At 39.7% G+C, this 24,063-nt stretch overlaps 1 protein-coding gene across 3 annotated transcripts in view; it reads left to right on the forward strand.

Moving 5' to 3' along the window:
* KCNQ5 (potassium voltage-gated channel subfamily Q member 5) overlaps positions 1-24,063 on the forward strand; it is a 272,418-nt gene that overhangs the window by 165,347 nt on the left and 83,008 nt on the right. For all 3 annotated transcript variants that reach the window (XM_033143240.1, XM_033143241.1, XM_033143242.1), the window contains exon 2: positions 5,781-5,871. In XM_033143240.1, the coding sequence (XP_032999131.1) occupies positions 5,781-5,871 (91 nt within the window). The remainder of the gene's footprint in view (positions 1-5,780; positions 5,872-24,063) is intronic.

A 24,063-nucleotide genomic window follows, 5' to 3' on the forward strand; every position in this document is an offset into this window, starting at 1 on the left:
GCAATCAACAGCCACTTCCAATGGGACTTAAGATCCTACCGCTTTTTAGTTTGCCTCTCAGCGACATTTAACATGGAGTAGCATTATAAATGAAGAGATACAGTATTGTATTCCATACAGCATGCTTCACTGGCAGGAGGTACATTTTTGTAAAATAACCAGAACCACGATGCTTCACGTTCAGTCTAGATTCCACCCATTTTTCCACAATGGACACATTCCAGAGAAAATTAAGTATATTTAAATCCTCCTATTGAGACGGGTGTTGTTTGTTTATTGTTTAGAAAGATTTATGGACTACTTAATAAGAAAACTTCTGTAAGCATAATAAAACACAGCTAAAATCCTCCAAACTGTTTAAAATAACAAACAAGTATACATAAGGTAAAATCAGCAAAACATTTAAAAACAAAAAGTAAATTTGTGGGCTGGGTGGCCCACTAAACTAAATGAATAAAAGAGCAAGTTCAAGTTTCTACCACAAGTGACCCAAAACATGGACAGCCTTGTGTGTAGCTTAGGTTCAGTACTGCAAACTCTATTAATTCACCCAATGCTTTATGTCTTGGGTTTTTGATGTTCTGAATGGTCTTCGAAAACCCTTCCTTGTCTGGGCAGCTTGCGTTGGTAGTTGCATTTCTTTCCTTTTATAGAGTTTAAACCTGCTTATCTATTGTTTTCCTAGAACTTTAAAATGAGGAAGAATAGGACAAGGGCAAACATCTCCACCCTGTTTCTAAATCCAAACATTAATCTCCACTATAATTGTCAAACACAGTGTCAAAACATGAATATTAATGCTTCAGCTTGTAATATACTTATTTTTCCAGTATTCATTCCTAAAAAGCTATACTTACTGGCTTACGTGCCGGATACTTTCAGAACATTTGACTGTGTTGACCTGCTTTGTGCTGTACCATTGTACATACTTTTAATAGACCCTGTAACTCTACTTTCATATTGTCATTCGCTTTTCATTTAGAATCTTTATCATTAAAAAAAGAAAACACTGATACTGCTTCTCTTCTTAAGCATACTGCATTATAAAAGAAATGCATTTGGCAGGGATAATTGCAATATCTATTTTTTTAAAAAATAGATTAATATTATTTAATATTTTAATGCAGTATTTATTACATCTCAACATAAATCACTGGAATACATAATAGGTAACAAAACACCAAAAATATATTTGGGACATAATGTAACAGTATGATGGGTGATATCCAGTGGTGCCTGACTTTTCCTCCCTCCTGCAGCCTTCCACGTGCTCCCCAAATCTGATCTGCAGGGACCCTTCTGAAGCAGATTTTGGGGGTGAATGGGGGACTGTGCACACACTGCAGGGCGTGTGTATGCTGACGTTGCACAGCTCCAGTCCCCTCAATCGCAGGGGCAAGGCGGTGCGCTTGACACATGGCTATCTAAAGGAGGGGTCATAAAAGCCCATTATGCCCAGGGTCTAGACAAAGCACTTACAGCATCAATATTCAATTCCATATTATGGCGAATTAACTGAAATGCAGGAAAGTTTGGTTTGACCCAAACCATATCCTAATAGATCTATAGAGTTGGAAGAGTAATCTAGGCTTGCCCCCGCAGTGCAGAGATCGCAGCTAAACCAGTCCCTACAATGCAGTAATCTAATACATTACATTATATTTCAGAAATGAAAGTTCATAAAATGAGGCCATAGTTCAGAAGCTGTTTATAAAGGAATGTTGCAGAATCATTGGGCCCTGGAGAAGAAGTTGGGTTAGGAAGGACTCTCCAACTTTCTTCATGTCCAATAAAAGCATCTGGTAGAATGCATCCCCTTTTGTTCTGCACAAGACTTAAAAATGATTGACTGGAAAATGGCTTTAGCTATGGGCAGCAATAATTTGTAACTTCTGAGAACACCATTTTATTAACAGTGGAAAGGGCTTTTTTTCACCCTGTTTCCTGCATCCTTTTCAGATTTTCTCTTTCACAGTGCAAACTCTCAACAAAGTTCTGCTGAACAGGAAACAGCAGCCAAGCTAACATCAAATAGAGATTTTAGTGAAATAAAAAGAATTCATATTATTGTTAGCAAAACTGTAAGCTGTGCAGCACATGAGATGTCACCATGCTCCTTTCAGTAATAGGACAAGAGCTTTCATGATTTACGGATGTTCATTCCTTTTTCTTCATATGCAGTCATTTAATTTAAAATTACACTAGATTTTCCAACCAACTGTTATTGTGATTGCATTTGGCTGTAATGGATTACTGAGTATTTTAATATTTTTTTATGGTTCCAGTCCAAAATTATACCTGGCATGATAAAATGTGACATTATTACAAATTATTGCTTTAAACTGTCTGCCAAAAGGAAATACCAAAATTAAGAAGGTTTGGTGGCTGCTGGCTCTACTAGTGAAATAAAACTGTTTCAGAAAAGGAGCTTGAAAGTGCTGGACATGTCGGCAAATGGGTGGGGAACAAATAGTATATTATTATTATTATTATTATTATTATTATTATTATTATTATTCCTATTCCTCTCGCATGAGTCCCAGGTCAGCCAATGAAAGCCTTGAGCCCAGTCAGTGCAGTGTGGGTTCCTGATTCTTTTTATTCAATCTTATTAGCAGTCAACTTAAAAAAAAAAAATCTGGATCCTGTTAACATAGGATTTGTGTTCAACTCATGAAAAAGAAACGGTTTTGTTTTCAGTATCCAGATATGAAAAGACTCTTGGCTCATGTATCCAAAGGCAGTTAAGTCACCAGCATCATGGAAATTTGGCCAGGATTTGGGTCTAGAGTCAGCTATTTAAAACACACCAGCACACACACACATGGCTTAGGTTGCCTTAATAGGCTATTGTCCTCCAATCTTTTGTTTGTTCTTTTGCTTTTTTTTAGCCTTTAGTGAAAATAATCTAGTTATTCAAAGAAATATTTTAACTCCAGTTTTAAACCCAATCAAGGCCTTCATTGGTTCAAAGTATCTCATAACTTTAGCACACTGTCTAGAAAGTAGATGCCTAAAATAGCAGCGTGGATGATAATCCAAACATCTGGACAGTGATGTTAAGTCTCAGATTCTGTTAAAAGTGTTCTGAGGGCATTCATGGGCATAGCCAGGGGGGTGCAGGGGAGGGGCAGCTGCCCACCCCTAAATCAAGTAAACAAATAGAAATACAAAACTAACTGACCAATTGCATCGCAGATAACTCTGTTCTGCCCCCCCCCCCGCAAAAAAATCCTGACTATGAGGGCCTTTCATCTCTCTGAGGCCCATTATTCCCTAAGGATCCACCAACCTTGGGAAATAGCTTCCTTGGAGGTTAAACAGTGTTCTGAAATGGCATCCTAGGAACTGCAAACCCCATTTATTCCTCTATTTGCCCTATGTAAAATGCAGTGTGCCATTGCTGGAAGATGGTAGCATGTTTCACAGCAGAAGATAAGCTGGTGAATCACCCCTTGATGTTTTTATTGATGTTAGTTGGCCCTGTAATAGTGTTACCTGAGTAGATAATGAAGACAGATGTTTGTTGTAGAGTTTGGGTCCTTGTGCCTATATCTCTGTTGGTAGTAGTGAGTAGCTGTTTATGCTATTTCCCATTTCAATTCCGATACTCACCCTTCATGGCTGAGAGCCAAAGAGGATTTAGACATAAAAAGTAGGGTTGTATACTTACCCCCTTTAACAGCAGGCCCCGCTGTTCAAAACTGCAGTTGCCACATAGAAATATGTCTGGGAGTTGCCTCTGCTGTTTGAAAATATAAATCCAAAGCTCCCTTGGGTGTACCAAACTAGTAGTACAGTTTTTTGGATCAAGGACAATATTAATGAGCTGGAAAATATAAAGCACATGAAATCATACAATAAAGGCTAACAAAGTGAAAGCAAAATACTGATAAATGTTGAATTGTAGCAGTAGCAAAGTACCTGATTTGCAAACAGTTTAATGTCCTCGGGAGTTCAGCCCTTCCCGTAAAGCTCAGTTAAAGGGAAAAGACACAGTTGCCACAATCGTGTTGTCGTGTGTGTGTGTGTGTGTGTGTGTGTTTGTTATTATAAAAAATACATTTAATCTGTTCTTCAGATGTTTAGACACACCCATCTTACTGATCCTTATTCCTTGCTTTCATGAGATCTCAGCTCCTAAGGTCATGTTGTTATATTCATAGAAAAGACTAGCATTGCGGCTGTAGGAACCAGCATCTTTTTGTGGGGCCCCATGGCCAAAGTCCCTGGAGCCACAAAAGGGTGTGTGGCTCCTGTTGCACAATGTGTAGGGGTAGGACCCTAGGCACTGCTCACACTCAAGCGAGAACCCACATAAGTGACCTCTGGCATGCACCCTGATTGAATTCCCAGCACACCCTATGGAAATAATTGCTTCCAGGGATGGGTTTTCCTGGGTTTCCTGGCTCAGGCCTGTTTCTGATGTTGGGCCCCAGCAATTCCAGCCAGTTGGTCTGAAGCTCAACATCAAAAAAACTAAGCTCATGGCCACTGGTCCCATCACCTCCTGGCAAATAGAAGGGGAAGAAATGGAGGCAGTGAGAGATTTCACTTTCTTGGGTTCCATGATCACTGTAGATGGTGACAGCAGTCACGAAATTAGAAGACGCCTGCTTCTTGGGAGAAAAGCAATGACAAACCTAGACAGCATCTTAAAAAGCAAAGACATCACCTTGCCAACAAAGGTCCGTATAGTTAAAGCTATGGTTTTCCCAGTAGTAATGTATGGAAGTGAGAGCTGGACCATAAAGAAGGCTGATCGCCGTAGAATTGATGCTTTTGAATTATGGTGCTGGAGGAGACTCTTGAGAGTCCCATGGACTGCAAGAAGATCAAACCTATCCATTCTCAAAGAAATCAGCCCTGAGTACTCACTAGAAGGACAGATCCTGAAGTTGAGGCTCCAGTACTTTGGTCACCTCATGAGAAGAGAAGAATCCCTAGAAAAGACCCTGATGTTGGGAAAGATGGAGGGCACAAGGAAAAGGGGACGACAGAGGATGAGATGGTTGGACAGTGTTCTCGAAGCTACTAACATGAGTTTGGCCAAACTGCGAGAGGCAGTGAAGGATAGGTGTGCCTGGCGTGCTCTGGTCCATGGGGTCACGAAGAGTCGGACACGACTGAACGACTGAACAACAACAATTCCAGCCACATATCCTTGTTTTTTTGGATCCCATCTAGTGTGAGGGTTATTAGAGAACCCAACACCATATTCCATGGCAGCTGTATCCACAGCCATAGTTTGCATTCTCAGAATGACCCGCAAATAATTGAAAGGGTACCAGCCCCTATCTGGGTACCTTGTGGCGACTATGCCTGCATAGATAGAGGAAACGGCCCATCAGGTTGAAAAGGGACATTCAGTCTGTGTATTTTTGCCCCTTTTTGGGTTGTCAGCTTTCCAAGTGTCAGTTTTTCCTTTATTGGACTCAGGGGACAGCAGAGAGAACAGGTCTGGTAAATGGTCTTTACTGATGCTCGAGAGCTGGGTGCCGGGGCTATCCACAGCCAGAGTGCGAGTCAGCACCCTGTTCTAATGGAGACATAATTAATTGTGATAACTTGAGTAGTATTTATTTATTTATTTATTTATTTATTTATTTATTTATACATACCCCACCCATCTGGCTGGGCTTCCCCAGCCACTCTGGACGGCTTCCAACAAAATAGTAAAATACAATAATTTCATATTTCATATATGAATGTTTCATATATTTAAAGTTTATTTTCAATCCAATGGTCCTTGCTAATTTTTACACTCTTTTGTTTTTCAGTTTTCTCCTTGTCTTCGGTTGCTTGATTTTATCAGTATTTTCTACTATCCCTGAACATACCTGGCTTGCCACTAGTTGCCTCTTCATTCTGGTAAGTGAACTTTACGAACCAAATAATAATAATAATTTTTCGGAGATTGGAAAGTGCATTATATATTTTTATACATATTCATAGTAAATTAGGGTGTATTTTATCAGTACGTTGGGAAATTAAAAAATGATAGCAGCAGGAAAAGAAATTTAAAAAACGATAGCAGCACACTATTATGCAAGTTTTCTCTGAAGACCCCATTTATTCAGGGCCCATCCTGTTAAGTGGAACTCTTACTTCCTAGGAGGGTATTTGGCTTGTCACCTGAATCTTATTTCATTTGAGATTTATTCAAAGGTGGCTAACCTACAGTATAACCTGGTTGGCTGGTGTGTCTCCCCACAAGCAAATTTACCTTGTCCCCCTAAGACTCTACCAATTTTGGTGGCAGCAAAATAATAATAATAATAATAATAATAATAATAATAATAATAATAATAATAATAATAATAATGATAGACATGGTGTTCTGGTGGACAGAGAGGTTTAAACCTCTCTATTCAGCCCTGATGAGGATGCACATCACCCCTTCCCAATCACAGATCAGTGGGAGACGCCTATGTGTCTGTGTGACTACATGCACATGAAGCTGTCAAACCCATCTCTGGTATGTGGACCCTGGAAGGTTGACTAAGGGTGAGCATGGTCCTTGCGCGAAAAAAGGATACCCAACCCTGATGTAAGATGTAACGTGGGACAGACACAGGTATATATGGTTTTTGAAACTCTGAATTCTTTGTGCTAGGAGAGGAACTTGTCTATGAGGCCCTCTCTGCCCCTACCCTCCAGAAACAGACACATTATTATTGGGGTCTCTTTGGAGGTGACCATGTTCCAAGATTAGGATTCTGCCCTTTTAGAAGTTACGAAGAAGAGCAGCATTCCCCAACTGTAGACTTTCCCATGACTACAACAAACTGCTGGGGAAAAGTAAATCTGTAGAAACTGTCATGGACAGAAGCTTTAATCCTATTGAAACATGGTCACCACAGTCCTCTTATACATAGCATCCAGAAGGTATATTAATGACAGATTATAAGCCTCTGATATCATCCTGCTAAAAAAATTTAGCATCAGATATATCTGTATTGATAAAATATATACTGGGGGTGGACCGGTGTGGGGGGAGGAATTCTCAGTATCTCTAGAGAAATACAATTGTACCTCGGCTCCCGAACACCTTGGGAGTCGAACATTTCGGCTCACAAACAATCTGAAACTGGAAGTGAGTGTTCCGGTTTTTGAACCTTTTTTTGGAAACCGAACATTCAATGGGGCTTCCACGGCTTCCGATTGCTCCTGCAGCCAATCAGAAGCCACACTTTGGTTTTCGAACATTTCAGAAGTCGAACAGACTTCCAGAACAGATTCTGTTTGACTTCCGTGGTACTATTAAATATGCTATTTAGGCAAAGGTAGCTCACTAAGATAGGGTGGAGCTGCTTTGCTAGCTTCTCAATAGGCAGGTTGTTGTTGCATAGTGAGAGGGGCAAGGCGGCGGGGAGGTCAGCATGGTGCAAGCACACCAGCCAGAGCTACTCTGGTGTTCCTTCCAGAGCATTTGCAGTATGCCAACCTCCCTGCTGCCTCTTTTTGTCCTGATAAGCGACAGTGACCCTCCTGCCAGTAAGCTAGCATAGCGAGTCTCTGCCAGCAAGCAAAATTCTTATTTACAGAGGTTTGTACAATTATGACAAAATGGCACAGTATTACAAACAACATATTCTCTCTTTTGGTTGTGGGGGGGCTTTCACGATATGCTGCCCTTTTCTTTCTACCACCATGGAAAGATAATGTTTATTCTAATGAAATTTAAAAGTATCCAGGAAACCCAATTGGACATGAGATAATTGATTCCATAGAAGAGGCAATGCGGGTTGGGTTTCTTGTGCGCAATTCTTGCTCTCCTGCTGGGTCACTGCTTACTGAAGTACAGAGGAAGAAAATATGAGAAATACGCAAATCTGTATTATTATTATTGATCTTGCAGTGGTTATTGGCTACAAATTATGAAGGTTTGGCCATATTTATTATTGTTAGCTCCACTTTTGTTCTTCGCTCTTGTATTTGGGGAGTTTTACGTTTCTTTCGAAAGGTTCTCCCCTTATGGGAAGCCCAATGATGCTGTCTCCATACAGCAGAGCTGCTTCATTTGGAATTAGCGTACAAAAATATAAACAAGATTGCGATACATGGGGCAAGTGGCAAAGAAGTTTTCATTTGGAGATCAAATGGATGATGTTGGCAATAGAGACAAAATCCCATAAGAGTAGCCTCTTTAGTCTTTCAGAGCAAAACAATAAACACTTAACAGATTAACAGATTTATTTTGGCATAAACATCTACATTTACTTGTAAAGGCAGAGGAGGACCACCTCTGCAGCAAATGCCTTGTGTACTGGGGTGGGGGGAGGACGACAACAGAGAAACATTGCAATCGGTGACAGTATCAGCAAGTGGAACAAACAACAGGAAAGGAAAGTGACTGTGTAAAGAATGAGTAATTCTAGATTTTATGCAATCCAAAATATTAGACCTTTATGCTTCCCCCCCCCCTTAAGTGGAGTGCCTAATGACTGTGTTGTTCTGTATTCTTCCATCCTTTTGTAACTTGGACTGAGTTCTGCCATTCAAAAAGTAACATTGCTAATTACTGGAATGGAGTAGTGGTCAAAATAACATATCCTAATTATTAAATTAGAGCAAGCAAACACACACACACACACTTATTTGGATCCTGCCCTTTTATGTTGATTTAAAAAAAATTCAACTTTTATATAAAGTGTCCATGAGCCTTATAATTTTCCTCCTATCTATGCTTTTCCTCATAACTGCGCTTTTTTAAAAAAAGAAAATTTGATCTGACTCCCTTGGGAGTTTATGGACTCTCCTCCTTTGGAGGTTTTTAAGCAAAGGTTGGATGGTCACCCCTCATGTATGCTTTAGTTGAGTTTCCTGCATTGCAGGTGGTTGCACTAGATGACACCCATGGTCTCTTCCAACTCTATATGATTATTTTATTCTAAGCCTGCTTTTGTATAATGATCACTCTTACTGGATTGGGGCATCAATATTTTAATTTCTCTTAGCTTTGCTTGGATCATCGTAATACCATATTTTAAGTTCTATTGTCAAGAGTACTGAAATTTGTCCAGAGTTTTGCACGAAGAGCTTTAAAAATGCTGATGTTTTTTCTTAGCCTTTCCCTTACCCATTGGTGATTTATTGTAATCTGTGCATTGTACAAAATCTTAGCATATTTTGCAATTTGGAATATTACTAGCAGCCCAAAAGTCCAGTAGCAGAGTATTACATCATACCATATGCAAAGCAAGCAAGCAAATAATAATAAGAGGAAGATGTAGTAACACCAATATAAATCAATTTCCTGAGCTGGCATGGATGGTGAATGTCAGGCATCTAAGTCTGAAGCATAAGAAATAAGATCCTACCAGATGACGTAAAAGTTTTCAGGGTCCTCTGCCCTCTGGAGACATGCAGTTTGTGTGTTATTTTTTTCCAAAATGACCAAAGTCCATAAGTTCTTACACCACAAAGACAAATGTCGATTTTTCAAGGTTTTCCATTGCTGAGATGTTGAAATCCTAGCTACAGCTAGCTTCCATGTCAACAGTTCCCTTTGAGTGACTAGCGTTCATGTTATCAGTCCACACATTCAGTAATGACAGTTGTGGGGAGACCTGAACAGGTGATTTAATTGTTTTAGGTATTTCATTATCTATTTGAGACAAGAATAATGAAACCTGGGGGTGTTCCTACCAAAGATGGAAGAATGCCCCTTGAAGCTCACAGCCCCATCAGCAATCCTGTGTTGACTGTGATGTGATAGGAGACATCTGCACAGGTAGACAATGCCATCTGTGCACAACTTTGAGGGAACACTCTCTCACATATGATGAAACAGACTTATAAGACCTAGCTGACCACCATGATTTACATTCAGATTCCTCTATTTCAATGTTTAGATACTTTTCCCAAGAAAATATAAGGCCTACCAAGGGACCAGTGGTAAGCTCAAAGATCTCTGTGTAAATAATAGAGACCAGTCCTTTGCCTCTGTGTCCCTGGAGCCTTCATTACATATCTTTAAGTGCCAGTCAAAAACATTCCTCTTTCCCCAGGCCTTTGGCTAATTAAACAATCTATGGCCTTTGTTGTTTTTGTTTCTTATTGTGGTATGTATTTTTGTATTTTTATCTTGTAAACCACCGTCATCCTTGGATGAAGGGCAGTATATAAATTTAATGAATAATAATAATGGTTTCATAATTAGTCAGAGATCAGGGCTGGATCTACACTAATTGTAAAAACACTGTTAAAAAATGTAATATAGCTCTCAATGCAATTTCTCATTGATGACAGGGTGCTGCTCTTCAGCGTCCTCTGGTGTCACATTTTTATAACATTTTTAACATTATAACGGACCAGTATAGATTTGCCCCTAGTAGCTTGTGCTTTAAGTGACTGGTCTGCCAATATATGGTGAAGTTTATATTTCTGTTTAATGAGTTTAGACCTGAATCCCTCATTTTTTATTTTAAAATATTTTTGAGGTCTCTATTTTGAAATCTTCAAATATCCAAAAAACATCCTTCTTCAGGTAATTTTAAAGCAGTGAGCTTAAGCAGAAGGAAAGCATCTGACTTTTCCTTATGCCATTAGCCTTTAGTCTTTACTATGTGCATAGATAAATGAAACAACGTCCTTCAGCTGATATCACAGAGGCAGATAACAAAATAGAGCTGGCCACTGTCCCCCCCCCCCCAACATAAAGATATAAAGTAATACAAGACTCCAGCTATATAGTATATAAAAATTAATGTTGCTTGGTATGTTTCAAATGAAATAAAATCCTTTCCTTCCCCTCCCCCATAAGCTTGGATTTTTGATATGTCACCATGGAAAGAAGTTGATAAAAATGTACGAACTGCAGTGATGTTTCCTTTATTTATATTTAGACAACTGAACAAAGGGTCATGTTTACTAGGGGAAAGAAAGGGGGACTGGAAAAGTTCAGACACAGAATAAAACCGTTTCCTGGAAAGGATTACACAGTGAATGTGTGTAGGAATAGAAAGATATAGAGAAAATGAAGTATTTTGGAAAATATACAGCACTAAACTGCATTTTTAAAAATAGATTTGGTACTAAAAGCTCTCTTACTTTGCTTCTCATGTTGTACCTCTTAAGTGCTTATTGATATACATCTATAAGCCCTTCAGTCACTTTCATAACATACAAACACACACACACACACATTCATTCTGAAAGCACAATCATTTCCAGAGCATTCTACACTGTCTAGACCACTAACAGTTAAATAAACAATCTCATGCAAGGGGTATTCTTAATCCCATGGCTTTTAGGGGACTAAAGTAAGCCCCTGCTTCTGACATTATCATAATAGCATGGCAGCCACTCTTGAATGTGATTTTCTTAACACTTTGGTAGCACCAGATGCTCATGTTCACATGGCAGAAGCCAGCTTGACAACCCTGTAAACAGCAGGGAGGTAGTGTCTTATGGGTCTCTGAGGGCAGCAGGCACAGCTGATTTCATTAAACTAGGAGTAGCCAATGTGATGTTGTGGACTACAGCTCTCATCAGCCCTGGGTTGCTGGGAGTTGAAGTCCACAACTTTTGGAGGGTACCACGTCCCAGCATTAGACAACTGTAGTGCCTAGACTCTGCTATCCAAGACCAGTGTAATAAATGAGACGTCCAGATTCCAGCAAGTTGCCCTACTTTGGTTCCCAGTGGACTGAGTAAAATCTAGCTATAATTCTGTAGCAATTGAGCCCTCTGAACACTTTGCCTTTCTAATCATGTGTTTCCCCAAGAACTGGGGCCATACCAAAGGTCACCCCTTTTCATTGTCCAGATGACAGAATCCTGGAAAAACTTCAGAAATCAATGGTGTCCTTAACAACCTGCAAAACTATCATCTTACAAACCACTTTTGGGATTCACCAAAATCCCAAGTGCCTCCCATCCTACATTGTCCAGGATGCCCCACCAACCTCCAGAATGGTTTCTCAGGAGGTGCACAGTGAAGGGGGAAGCTTTCCTTCCATGAATTTACCTTAGGCTCCAATCCAGTTTTTGTAGCTTTTCCCCTTGACATCACAAGCAGGAGCACATGCTTGCAATATGCCAGATTTGCTACCTACTATTTATTTACTTCTGTGAGCTACAGATTGTTTATAAGGCAAGGTTTATTTTGTATTAAGCTGCAAATAAATTTTAAAAGTTCCTAAACGAACTGTTTCTCACATTTTGATCTTAAACATAAATAAATCCAAGAGACACTTGTACAATTGTAGCACCGTGTTTGTATGTGCATGTGCGGATAAACTTCTTACAAATTCAAAAAAAACATTTGGCACTCTATCTAGATGGCTAGTCAGATACTTGGCAAGTCAAATAGATAGGAACAAAAGCAGCTGCAGAAGCATAGTTGAAATAAATTATAATGTTCAAAAATATGGTAGGTAATTTAAAGCCCTGTGGTCAAAAATAAAATCCAGTAATGGGAAGTAACAGATAATTTTCAAGTGGAAATGCAGTACAGCAGATAATAAAACTGCTGCTAATACACTGTGCAAAGCAAGCAGGTCTCTACACACACACACAGTCCTAGTTCACAAGACCCATTAAGGCAAATTATGGCTTAGCAAGACCACACAAATATGGGAGCTCTTTGAAAGGAGCTCACAATTACTTTGCTCCCCAGCCACTTTTTTCCTTTTACTACTGTATCACACTAAATCAAGGTAAACAAAGGTTAGCACAGTGTGTCATCCGAACTGGGCATCATTGGCTAACTTGCTCCTACTTAAAGCATGAGCTGTAGGGAGTACCAGTTCAGATGACATGCTGAACCAAACCCCAGTTTAGCAGAGCAGGGCAGGATCCCCCCGCCAAAAAAAAGACCAGGGAGGAGCAAAGCATCTGCAGGCTACTCTCCAAGAGCATGCTTAATAAGTTTTAAAAGCAGTAATTTGTTACATGAACCATCTCAAAGTCTTGAGTAAAGTACACTGTTGTAACCAGGTTGAATCCATTTTAAACAACAAGAGTGAATCAGTAAGTGGAATACTCTGCATGCAGATAATTTTCATGGGACAGCACTGTGTCAATTAACTTTGGAAGAAAGTGTTTTCTGCAAAGGCTTAAAACTTGGAAGAAGATACCAGAGGGATAACTGCAAAGCATTGCGGCAGATGGCATCATTCACAGAACAGAAGTGTCAACAGATTGGGTATACTCTCAAGTTATGGTAGAAAGGAAAGGGAGAGAATCACATTTTCCACTGACCCCCAAGGAAACGAGCAAAAAATATTAAAAGTATACACTTCCACTCATCTCTGAGATGCGAGATGATAGCTGAGATGGCAAGAGTGAAAAATCTTTCCTCAGACCATATGCATCAGCAGGATTTTGGCAGATGAGAGGTTTGTTCTTTAAATATATTGCAGTTGGATTCTTCATGCCGTCTTTCAGTTACACACTTGGAAGAAACAGCTCCCAGAAGTTCTCCAAACCTCCTTTTCTCCAGCATGAGGAAGGGGTATATTTGGAAGCAAAGGCAAGAAGGGAAAACCTCCTGGCTGGTAGAATTATAATCTCCCCAGTGTGCTTCAGGTGTAGTGGGCCCAGACTGTAAAGGGCTTTAAAAGTAAGCACCAACACCTTGAATTTTGCCTGGAAACAAATTGGAGCTAACGTCAGTGGCTAAACAAACAGCTGCTCAGTGAAATAGCTCCACTTCCCTGGCTGCGTTCAAAGACACCCTGCATAGAGAGGTTGCCAGATATTTTGCAGATATTAATATTGTGCAGTTTGAAGTGACTGAAAGCATAGGAATTGACTCCTTTGGAAGAAAACATTGTCCAGGCCCATAAAAATATTATTCAAAGTTTTACTGGCAGAACTCTTCAAAAACATCATAAGCATCAAAGATACAACCAAAATATCCATGCAATGTCTTGTGCTGTCCAGCACAGGCTCAACATCTTCTTAGAAATAAAAGATTCCAAAAATCCAAACTGTGTCTCTTTCCCATTCCAGTCTGAATTCCAGCCTTTATTGGCCTTAGGCTATGCGTGTCTTGCAGAGCCATTTACATGCATTGTTCTCCCTGTAGAGTTCAGAAATACTAACAGCCACCAGCCTTTCAAGACAGCGAATTTGCTACTCAATACCTTCACCACATGATCAAAGGTTCACTCTCAGCACTGAGTAGAAAAACAGTCAACAGGTCATTAACAAGTTACAGCTCAGAGAGAGCTCTTCTTGCTTTCAATATAACCTAATGGAAAATCCCCATGTTAAACCTTTTCACCAACACACATTCAGACATTCTCATTTCAGTGTCAATTAAACCATTATACTTAACAAGTATAATGCATCACACTGTTTAGGTCCTTCCTTCGTAGCAAGCTACAACTCCTACAGTTGCATGCACAAGCAGTCTCTCACTTATGCTTGCTGTGTTCTAGAGCAGGGCCTGGGTGAGGAGCAATGTTGTTTCTTCTCTTCTGCATTAACTTTTGACTGGTTCCAGCAAATTTCACTAGATCTGAACATCCCAGTGAATAATCCTCAAATGTGATCCACAGTGGGATGGAGAAATGTTTTTCCCCAGTAGGCCAGATATGTGGACAAGGCTGCTCGTCATTATCAGCTGATGAGCAGAGACAAGGAACTGAGCAGGATTAAACTGATAAGCAGGGGATTGGATCTTGATGCTTTAGCTGCGCGTGCTAGTCCTTGGTGGGAAACTAGTGGGTTTCCCACCAGTGCAGGATTGAGCTACATAACCCCACCAATCAGGTGGCATCCTCTACCCATCAGAATGGTCTCAGATCATTGACAGGTGGGCATGGTTATGGAGAAACAGCATTGTAGGTCTGATTGGACACCCTGGAGGGACAAGATTGGCCTGTGGGCTAGCTAGGGGGTTCCTCATTCTGATTTAAAGTTTACCTTCAATGCCCTTTTTGAAATTATGATGCTAGGCTTACAGCATGAGCTTCTCCCCTCCACCCACATTGGTCGCAAACCTCAAGCATTGATAAAGTACAGTATATGAATCCTCACCCCCACTGCTTGTGGGTAAGCCTGCAGTCATGAATCGCTTACTGATGGACTATGTTACACTCAGAGTAGACCCATTGAAATCAATGGATTTAAGTTCCTTGACCATTGCTTTCAGTGGGTCCATTATCAGTAGGCCGACTTTGGATAAAATTATTTTAAAAAAACTACTGGCAAATAAATGCTATTATATCTTTAGCAAAATTATTTGTTCTTAGTTTTGATATGGAATAACTAGCACTCTTGTGGTAAGACCTGTTTTCTAGTGCAAATGGTGCAAAATCATTTATATCTAATCCGTGTATTAAGACTATTTATTAACACTAAGATGTAAAATGCTCATCATCAAATTGTTGTGAAGCTTGATTGTGTGGCTGATAAATACAGTACTAGAAAATCCATAAGGCACAATTAACTAACTTGACAGTGATACATCTTGATGCAACTCCCCACCTTTATGGCCCAGCGGAACAGCTGTGCAGTAATATCTATAAAGGTTCTGGAGGCTGCATCTTGTTGGAACAGTCATGGCAGCTCCTTACCAGGCTTGCAGTTGCATTTAGAAGCAACAGGATACAGAGGTTTATTGCTCCAGTCTAAAAACACTTGTGACTACACTGACCAGTTGCAGACCCTTTGGAGGTGGCTGCATGGCTACCATGCAATAATCCCAGATACCAGGTACCCCTGGTGTTTGTGGAAGTTTAGCTGCCTATGTTGCTATTGAGAATGGGAGGTAGGGCTGGCCCACTCATGGGACAAGGTGAGGTGACCATCTTCAGGTGGCAGGATCCATAGGGGCAATAGATCTGGTGGCAGCAACAGCTGCAGCATGCTCCTTGGAGGCCAGATCTCCTTGGCAACCCTCACCAAGCCACCTCTACAGAAGTCCTCTTGGCAAATAGGAAGCACTGCTGGTCTCTTCTCAGCCTTGTTCCCAATGTAGATCTTTATCTGTCTCTCTCCCCCTCCCCTTGTTCTTGATGTAGATCTTCACTCACCCCTTCTTCCCTGGTGTGGTTTGCCTCATATGCCTCTTCTGACGGCCTTGGTGGGATGATAGTTCTAGTGCAGGGGATTTAAGAATTACACCCTCACTTTACAAGATTGGAATCTAAGCATGTTTATCTAGAATTAAGTAGCCCTGAAAGCCTCGGATAGTCTTACTTCTGAGTAAACATAGGAATGGATTGCTTGTCTGTTTATGAGATATTCTACTAGGAACTCTTGGGAATTTATTGGTAGTGATTTATGTTCCATTTATAAATCTCTTCCAAATTTTTGTGTTTTTAAAATTTATGAGCCCACTTTTCCTACTGTTAGAAATCCAGCTGGATAGAATTCAACATTAACTCTGTGTTCCCTCTGTTTTAAAATCATTGTCTCTGAGTTCTTTCCTCTTATATTTGAAATGTGAGTCATCATTATTTATCCAAGGCATTGTTCTCTTGAAGTATATATAATACAACATATTAATCACCTACTTAATATGAATTAGAAGCAGGTAAAACTTAGCAGTTAAATTTTAACATTTTAAAACTTTAAAAATCAAGTGATAAGCTTTTTCGGGGGGAGGACAATGTCTGTCAGAGCAGCCTTCAGTAAACGACATGCCATGTAAAATCAGTGAGAAGGTAAAGAGAAATTACTGATGTAGGGGTTAGTATGTGGTATGAGAGTTAAAACTCTTTCCAGTTTTTGATATCTTTCCTACAGATAATTCATAAAACAGATTTGAGCTTTTCCACCCTATTGAATTGGTAAGAGTTATCAAGATCCATGTTTCCCAATTAGCTAAGTACTGCAGCCCCCCTGTTTTTCAAAGGCCAAGCCATGGACCCTCTACTTTTGAAATTTTTGATATGTTTGTGCAAAGCAAATTTTTGGAGAAAGTGTGGGGTAGTCCCTAAAAAGCAATGGATTTTAGTTATACTAAAAAAAAAAATGCCCATAAAATTTGTGATATTACTGCACAAAGGGGAGGGAGATGAATTTAATTTTACTAACATGTATTAGGTAAAGGTAAAGGTAAAGGTACCCCTGACCATTAGGTCCAGTCATGGATGACTCTGGGGTTGCGCGCTCATCTCACTCTGTAGGCCAAGGGAGCCGGCGTTTGTCAGCAGACAGCTTCCGGGTCATGTGGCCAGCATGACTAAGCCGCTTCTGGTGAACCAGAGCAGGACACGGAAACGGTGTTTACCTTCCCGCTGGAGTGGTACCTATTTATCTACTTGCTCTTTGACGTGCTTTCGAACTGCTAGGTGGGCAGGAGCTGGGACCGAACAATGGGAGCTCACTCCGTCGTGGGGTTTCGAACCACCAAGCCCTAGGCTCTGTGGTTTAACAAATTAGGACATATCTAGCAGCTACTAAACCTAAATGTGTTGGGAGTAACCATGCCTTTTTTTTTTTTGTCCCGAACAATCGCTTCCACTTCCAATTCAATTTTTCGTACTTTTAATCTCAAATCTAGATTAACATCGAGCCAATTTCTATGTTGGTTCTTTATATAACAAAATGTCCAAAATGTTTGTTCACAAAGATATGTGGAACAGAATGAAACTAGGTGTTTCAAAGCTTTTTCGCCTTCACCCAGGATGAGCTAGTCTACATTCTTAGAAAAATTATTTTGATGAACCGTCACAAGTCACATCAACAAGTGTATCTTCCGCAGATAGAGTTGTTAGTTGTATGTCACCACATTAAAAAGGATTCATTATCCATGAGTTTTAAGGATTTGGTGCAGGAAAGTAATATCTGAAGCTAGTCATACTAAATCACACAGGTGCTCTTTGATGTTATTTTTTACTTCTGGTATCAATTCTTTCTCAGTAGATTTCAGAAATGTTTCCAAATTTGGGATGTTAGTTAGGCTACCACCTTCTACTCGGCTTTCCCTTAACCATAATTTTTAAATCACTGCCTCAATCTTATCTTCAATGTAAAAAATATACACATCACTACCTTGAATGCTTGCGTTGAGAGTGTTCAAGTAGGTGAAAACATCTCCTAAGTAGGCTACCAAACACAACCACTCAAAAGTTGTTCAACTGACCACATGAAAAGTGTGAATCTGTCAGGAAACGTCATACTTCACCACGGATGAACAAGTTCACTGATTTTCCCTGACATAGCACAAGCACCATCTGTTGTCAAACACACACATTTCTCCCATGCAATGTGGTTCTTTGCCAAAAAAAAACCCAAACCACTCAGGGATTTAAACATGCACTCTGCTGTAGTGTGTGCAAGTTCACATGAAAGTAAAAAAATCATCCATATATTTTTCTTCCCATAGTGTACAAAAGCATGATAGTTTTGTTTGTAATACCAGTGGTTTCATAAATTTGCAATGGAAAGAAGTTGCAAGTCTGAACCCTTAAAGTGAGAGTCTGTTTTATATCATCAGACATATTCTTCATTTCACAATGTTGCTTGAAGGAGGTGATGTGTTGATTTCCCTAGCCTCCGACTCACCAAGTACTCATTTGCATATAGCTATACAAGCAGGGAGAATCACTTCCTCGCCTAGAATATGATCCTTTCCAGCTTTGCCAATAATTTTTGCCACATAAGAAGCTAAGGTTGCATTCTCCTGAGAACTCAAACTGAAGTTTTTTTCTATGGGTTTTTTTTGCCCCTTCTTCAACTCCACAAAAATTCCATTGATTTATTTTTGGGGCGTGCGTGTTTTGTCTCCAAATGACGTTGAAGATTAGCAGGCTTCATAGATTCATTAGCTAGAATTTCACAACATGAAACACACAGGAACTTTGGTTATAAGTCAGATCCTTCAGTAAATCCATACGGATCAAATGTGCCCAGCATCTAGATACAGTGATTCTTCATTGTAAAACATTGAACATATTTATTGGTGCTGCCATCACTGACGGAACTGAATACCTGCTTAGGGCACCTCCATCTCTTCCATCATAGATGATCAGCAGAATAAGAGATGGCAGTGCTGATTATGACCCAGTGCAGAAGTGGGCTATCTTCGCACTTGCACCTCATTTAGTAAGCTAACAGATGGTCAATGATAAGAGGCTCAATCCAATAACAGCAAGAGATGGTGGTTGATGAGCGCAAGTCCCTGTTCCTTCCAAGATGTATCAGTGGTGTCAAAATAGTTACCACCAACTATCTACATTGCGCATCCATCCTGCATTGGAATGGCCCATTCAGCACTTTTAATTTCACCTTCTGCCACTCTTAAGAAATACTCAGAATCCCAGATAAATGTAATAGAACTAAACTTTGTGACTAACAGTCCCGTTGGTTTCAGTAATTTTATAATTAGGTTCTTTCACATTCAGCAACTAAGTAAAATGCAAATTCTATTATAATGATTAATACATTTAAACCTAAATGGTTAGTAAGCTAAAAATCTTTAAACTGGTTGGCAGCCTCAAAAACTGTGCATATTAAAAGTGAGAGTGTGGGTAACATAGCAGAAAATGGATTGTTTTAATCTTTTTTAAATTCCACTGCTAGGTTTATTTTTGCATAGCTAATCAACCATGATTCTTCTGAGATTAGGGGGTATAACCCAGAATTTATGACAAAGGGTTCCCCCCTCCCCCTACTTTTTATCCATATGCCTTCTGATTCTCTAGAGTAACAGACTGAAACTATGGGAATTTAATGGCCACAGCATGTACTCTGCAAATTAACCAAAGGTTATTTAGAGTTTTAATGATTAGTGGTGTTAATTAATGAGGAAACTACAATAACAACAGTTTTAGCAGTTTTAATGTCTTTCCAAAGGAAAGCACTTACAGCCAACAGAGAAGCAAGGGAATTTAAGCCATTTCAATAGCCTATGTGAAATATAACAGTAATCACAAAGGACACAATCCAGCCAGAGTTAGTACTTTAGAAGTCCAATTGATTTCAGTGGCAGAGTTGAGTACATTCTTAAATGCATCTGATCTTGGACCACCTCTTTGATTTCTATTAGCACATTACTTAGCACCACAATTAAAAAGAACTCCCCCTCCCATGATGTTACTTTGTGAAATCCCACAGCTTTCTTTAGCAAAGCAGCAATGACGTATTCATATGTAAAAGAGCTCTGGGAGCTTTAGAAATGCCTTTATTGTTTCCTGAAATCAGTAGGTATCAATTCTTTCATATGCATACAGTTTATTAACGTCCTGTAAGCACTATTTCAGCTCAGATCAACAGAAGTGCTAAATAGAAAGACACAAATGAGTTGATGATGAATATGATTATACAGTCAAATTCATAAATCTCCTTTCCAGAATCTGTGGTAGCTGGGCATCAGGAGAATATATTTAATTGATCTCTAAAGCCATCATGCAGTCCCACTGAAATTAGTCTAACTTCAGCTAACTTCAGTTCTTCCCTAAGTAGAGCTTAGCTGTATGCAGCCCATCAACTCATGCCATGCATGATGGCACAAATAAATAAACAGGTACTGTATCATCCATTGGCCATAACAAAGGAGTGAGAATATAATCTATATGTCGCAAACATCAGGAAATTGGACTCAACTACCACTTCCCACCCATGAATGTCCCTTTTCAAGAGATGTGTGTGTGGCAGCCACTTTTATGTTCATCAACTTTTCCAGATATTCTTCAGTGTCAGGGCTGGAAGTGGGGCTGGAGTCTGACTCAGTAGAGGGGGGTCAGTGATTTGTGGGGAACTGTTCTGGCCAGGAGATGAGTCAGAAGCAGGGGAAACGTCAGTGCTGAAGGGTGGAGCACAGGATGGGTGGGAAAAAGAGGAAGAAGAGGTAGATCAGGCAACTGAAGGGCCAGATGATTCCCCAACCATTCCTGCATCGTTCTTCTAGAACCAGGAGGTGATTAAAATGGGATTAGCAAAGGAAGTACCCATGTAGGCGCAGTCTTGGTTGAGTGATGGCACATAAACTAGTGAAAGGGGAGTGGTCCCTGGTTGTTGCAACTGCTCCATAGAACGTAGACCTGGCAACATCTGCCTAGACACTAGAACAGGGCTTTCCAAACTTTTCATGTTAGTGACTTTTTAGACATGCACCATTTTGCAACACAGTAATTCAGTTTTACTAGCAAATCAGAGGTTGAATCAATTTCCATCCCTGGGAGGAGCACGGGGAGTGTTTGTGCAACACAGAAACTGCAGCCAACACACTAATGTGTCACGACACACAATTTGGAAAGCTCTGCACTAGATTGTTATGTGTAGGTATCCAGAGCCAACTCAAAACAATATAAAGAGATGTAGGAGTGTGGAAAGTGTTTTAGGGTTGTCACCCAAATAAATCTCTCAAGTGTATGAAGCTTAAAAGATAAAGTAATATATTTGCAAATGAGTATAAAGTCACAGTTCTAACAAAACACAAAAAACCTCATTTTACATGGTGCACACAGGTTTCAAAGCAAGCACCGTCTCACTTGTTTGTGAGAAAAGGAGGAATGCGTCCTTCTGTGGTATATAGTGTGTAAAGGGTTAAAAGAAACTGTGACCATTGCTTCTCCTGTGGCTTGGTGGGTAGGATTTGTGTTGTGTTGTGTTTCAGCCCCCCGGCATTTCAGTTCTGGGTAAACTGGCCTAAGAACTGGTCCTGTTCATTCTCTGTTTAAAGAAGCCACTGGTCAGTTGTTCCTTTGGCATCTGTTGTTATGCACAGTGAACAGGAAGCTGTGCAACCCTTTGGGTAGATGCACAAGGGACCCACGTAAGAATATTATATCTTCTAAGATGGAGCCTGCCATATGGGCTACTTTGAAAAATTAAAATATTGACTTTAAAAACAAATCAAATCTGTTGTCAAGTTAATCAGGAACACCCTCTAAATTAATTGGGAGGTTATTATCTGAGTAAATGTTGTGGCCTTAATACAAAATGTTAATTCCATTAACTAATTGGAGGGTGATGTTACATTCACAGTACAATGTTGCCTGCCTGACCTGTTGGTCATGACCTGCAAGTAGGTTGTGAAGCCTGGGCATGTGTGTCATGGGTTTTATAAGCAAATCCAAAACAATTACCATATTGCTTCTAATCCTTAACTGGTATAATAATACCTCTTCCAACTTTTTGTTTGGCTGGCATATTAGAATACTGTGCTGACACTTGCAGAACAAGGCCTTACATTTTAAAACTTGGGGGACACTCTGATGGATGGTGACAGGTCCAATGACACTTCACCACAAGGTACCCATGCAGGGAGTATCTTGTGGCAAACCGTCACCAGATGTGCTGCCAGGGTTAGTTTATAGTTTAACCAAGGCTGATTTGAAGTTTGCTTAGTCGTTGTTTGTCTACTACTTTTGTGCTGAAGAAACAGAAGTTTGGGTGTGAAACCCATTTGCAACTGAAGTTGTATTTGTGCAAAAAGAACAACAATGCATTGAACTGCAATGTGTTAGGACCTTCAGAGCTTGCTGATGAAGCAATGCCCATGCTGCTGCTATTTGGTAGTACATGTCTACGAGAGTCAGGTTTTTCAGCAGTGACAGGCATGAGAACATAATTAAGTTGCACACTATCTATTACTAAGGATCATCTATGTCTAAGAGTCATCAAACTGCATACTGACAAAAGGCAAACTGAGTCATCCCACTGATACTTTCCAACATAGACTTTATGATGAATAAACTATTGACATTATTCATAATTTTTGTATTTAACACTGCTTTAAGTTTTAAGAATAATTTTTATAGTTTATGAAGCAATATCCTGCAATAAGGTTATTAGTGTTCTTGCATTCCCATAAAAAGAAACCTGTGAATAACTTGGTGAGTACTATAAATATTTCAACAATTAATTAATATGTTAACTACTTAACATTAATCTGTTAAGTAGGTTTTAGCTTGGATGCCTCACATAATGGTTATGAAGTAGGCAACAACAACAACAACAACCCAGCAAGGCAGTTAAAATGAGTCAAGCTGATGGCTACTGAAGATCTAAAAATTCATGTGACAATAAATCAATGACTCACTCTACCAAGTAAATTTGGAGTGGTGGGTTACCATACCAAAAAGGTTGGGAACCACGGTTCTAGTGTTCCAGACATAATATGGTACCTGGACTGCACTTAACCCTACCAATTAAATTTTCCCCATACTGATTAAAATTACCATTCACAGTTTTAAACCTCCTGTGTACAAATCCTCCAATTAAAGCAGTTAGAGTTTGCAGCCCTCATATTACCTAGCTGCAGTTACTGAAATGCATAAGTATAATAAAATGAGAATAAGCTCAATTAGCAAATAAATCAACTAATTATATAATAATCGAGAACTAGCTGCTCTGACGTTTCTTATTCTTATTCAAGTGCTGATTAAAATAAGTTAATGTCAGTACTACAGTTCCATGATTACTTTAATTAGGATGGTCTGATTAGAAACAATAGTGCTAGATTTGCCCCACAAGTTTAAGATAACACAATCACTTAGAGCCAAGGTTCCATTTATGCTTGATGCTTACATGGGAGTCCCATCCACTTCCATGAAGGGATCCCTGTTTCAGCGATATGTGGTGGAAAATTTTCCACGGGGGGGGGGGGGTCCAAAATGGGAGATTGCAAAGGAAGAGTATACATGAGTTGCTAACCATTTCAGGGAGAAGATCAGACGAGCTATACCTCAGAATGAGTTCAGGCTTGCAAGACAGGTTAGTAGACTGCAAATTTAACATGAAACAACAGTGTGATTCAGCAGCAAAAAAGTTACCGTATTTTTCGCTCCATAGGACGCTCCGGACCATAGGGCGCACCTCATTTTTAGAGGAGGAAACAAGAGAAAAAAATATTTTTCTGGTTTTCCTCCTCTAAAAGCCCTGTTTTGTTTTGTTTTTTGTTTTGTTTTTGAGGATCAGCTAAACGTTTTGCAGCTTTTTTTGCAAAGGGAAAAGCCCTGGGGGTTTTTTTGGGGGGGGGGGGTTTGGAGGATCAGCTAAAGGTTTTGCTGCTGTTTTTGCAAAGGCAAAAGGCCTTTTTTGAGAATCAGCTAAAAGTTTTGCAGCTTTTTTTGCAAAGGGAAAAGCCCTAGGGTTTTTTTTTTGTTTTTTTGTTTTTTTGAGGATCAGCTAAAGGTTTTGCAGCTTTTTTTG

Source organism: Lacerta agilis, chromosome 3 (assembly GCF_009819535.1).
Source record: "Lacerta agilis isolate rLacAgi1 chromosome 3, rLacAgi1.pri, whole genome shotgun sequence".
NCBI classification, from domain to species: Eukaryota; Metazoa; Chordata; class Lepidosauria; order Squamata; family Lacertidae; genus Lacerta; species Lacerta agilis.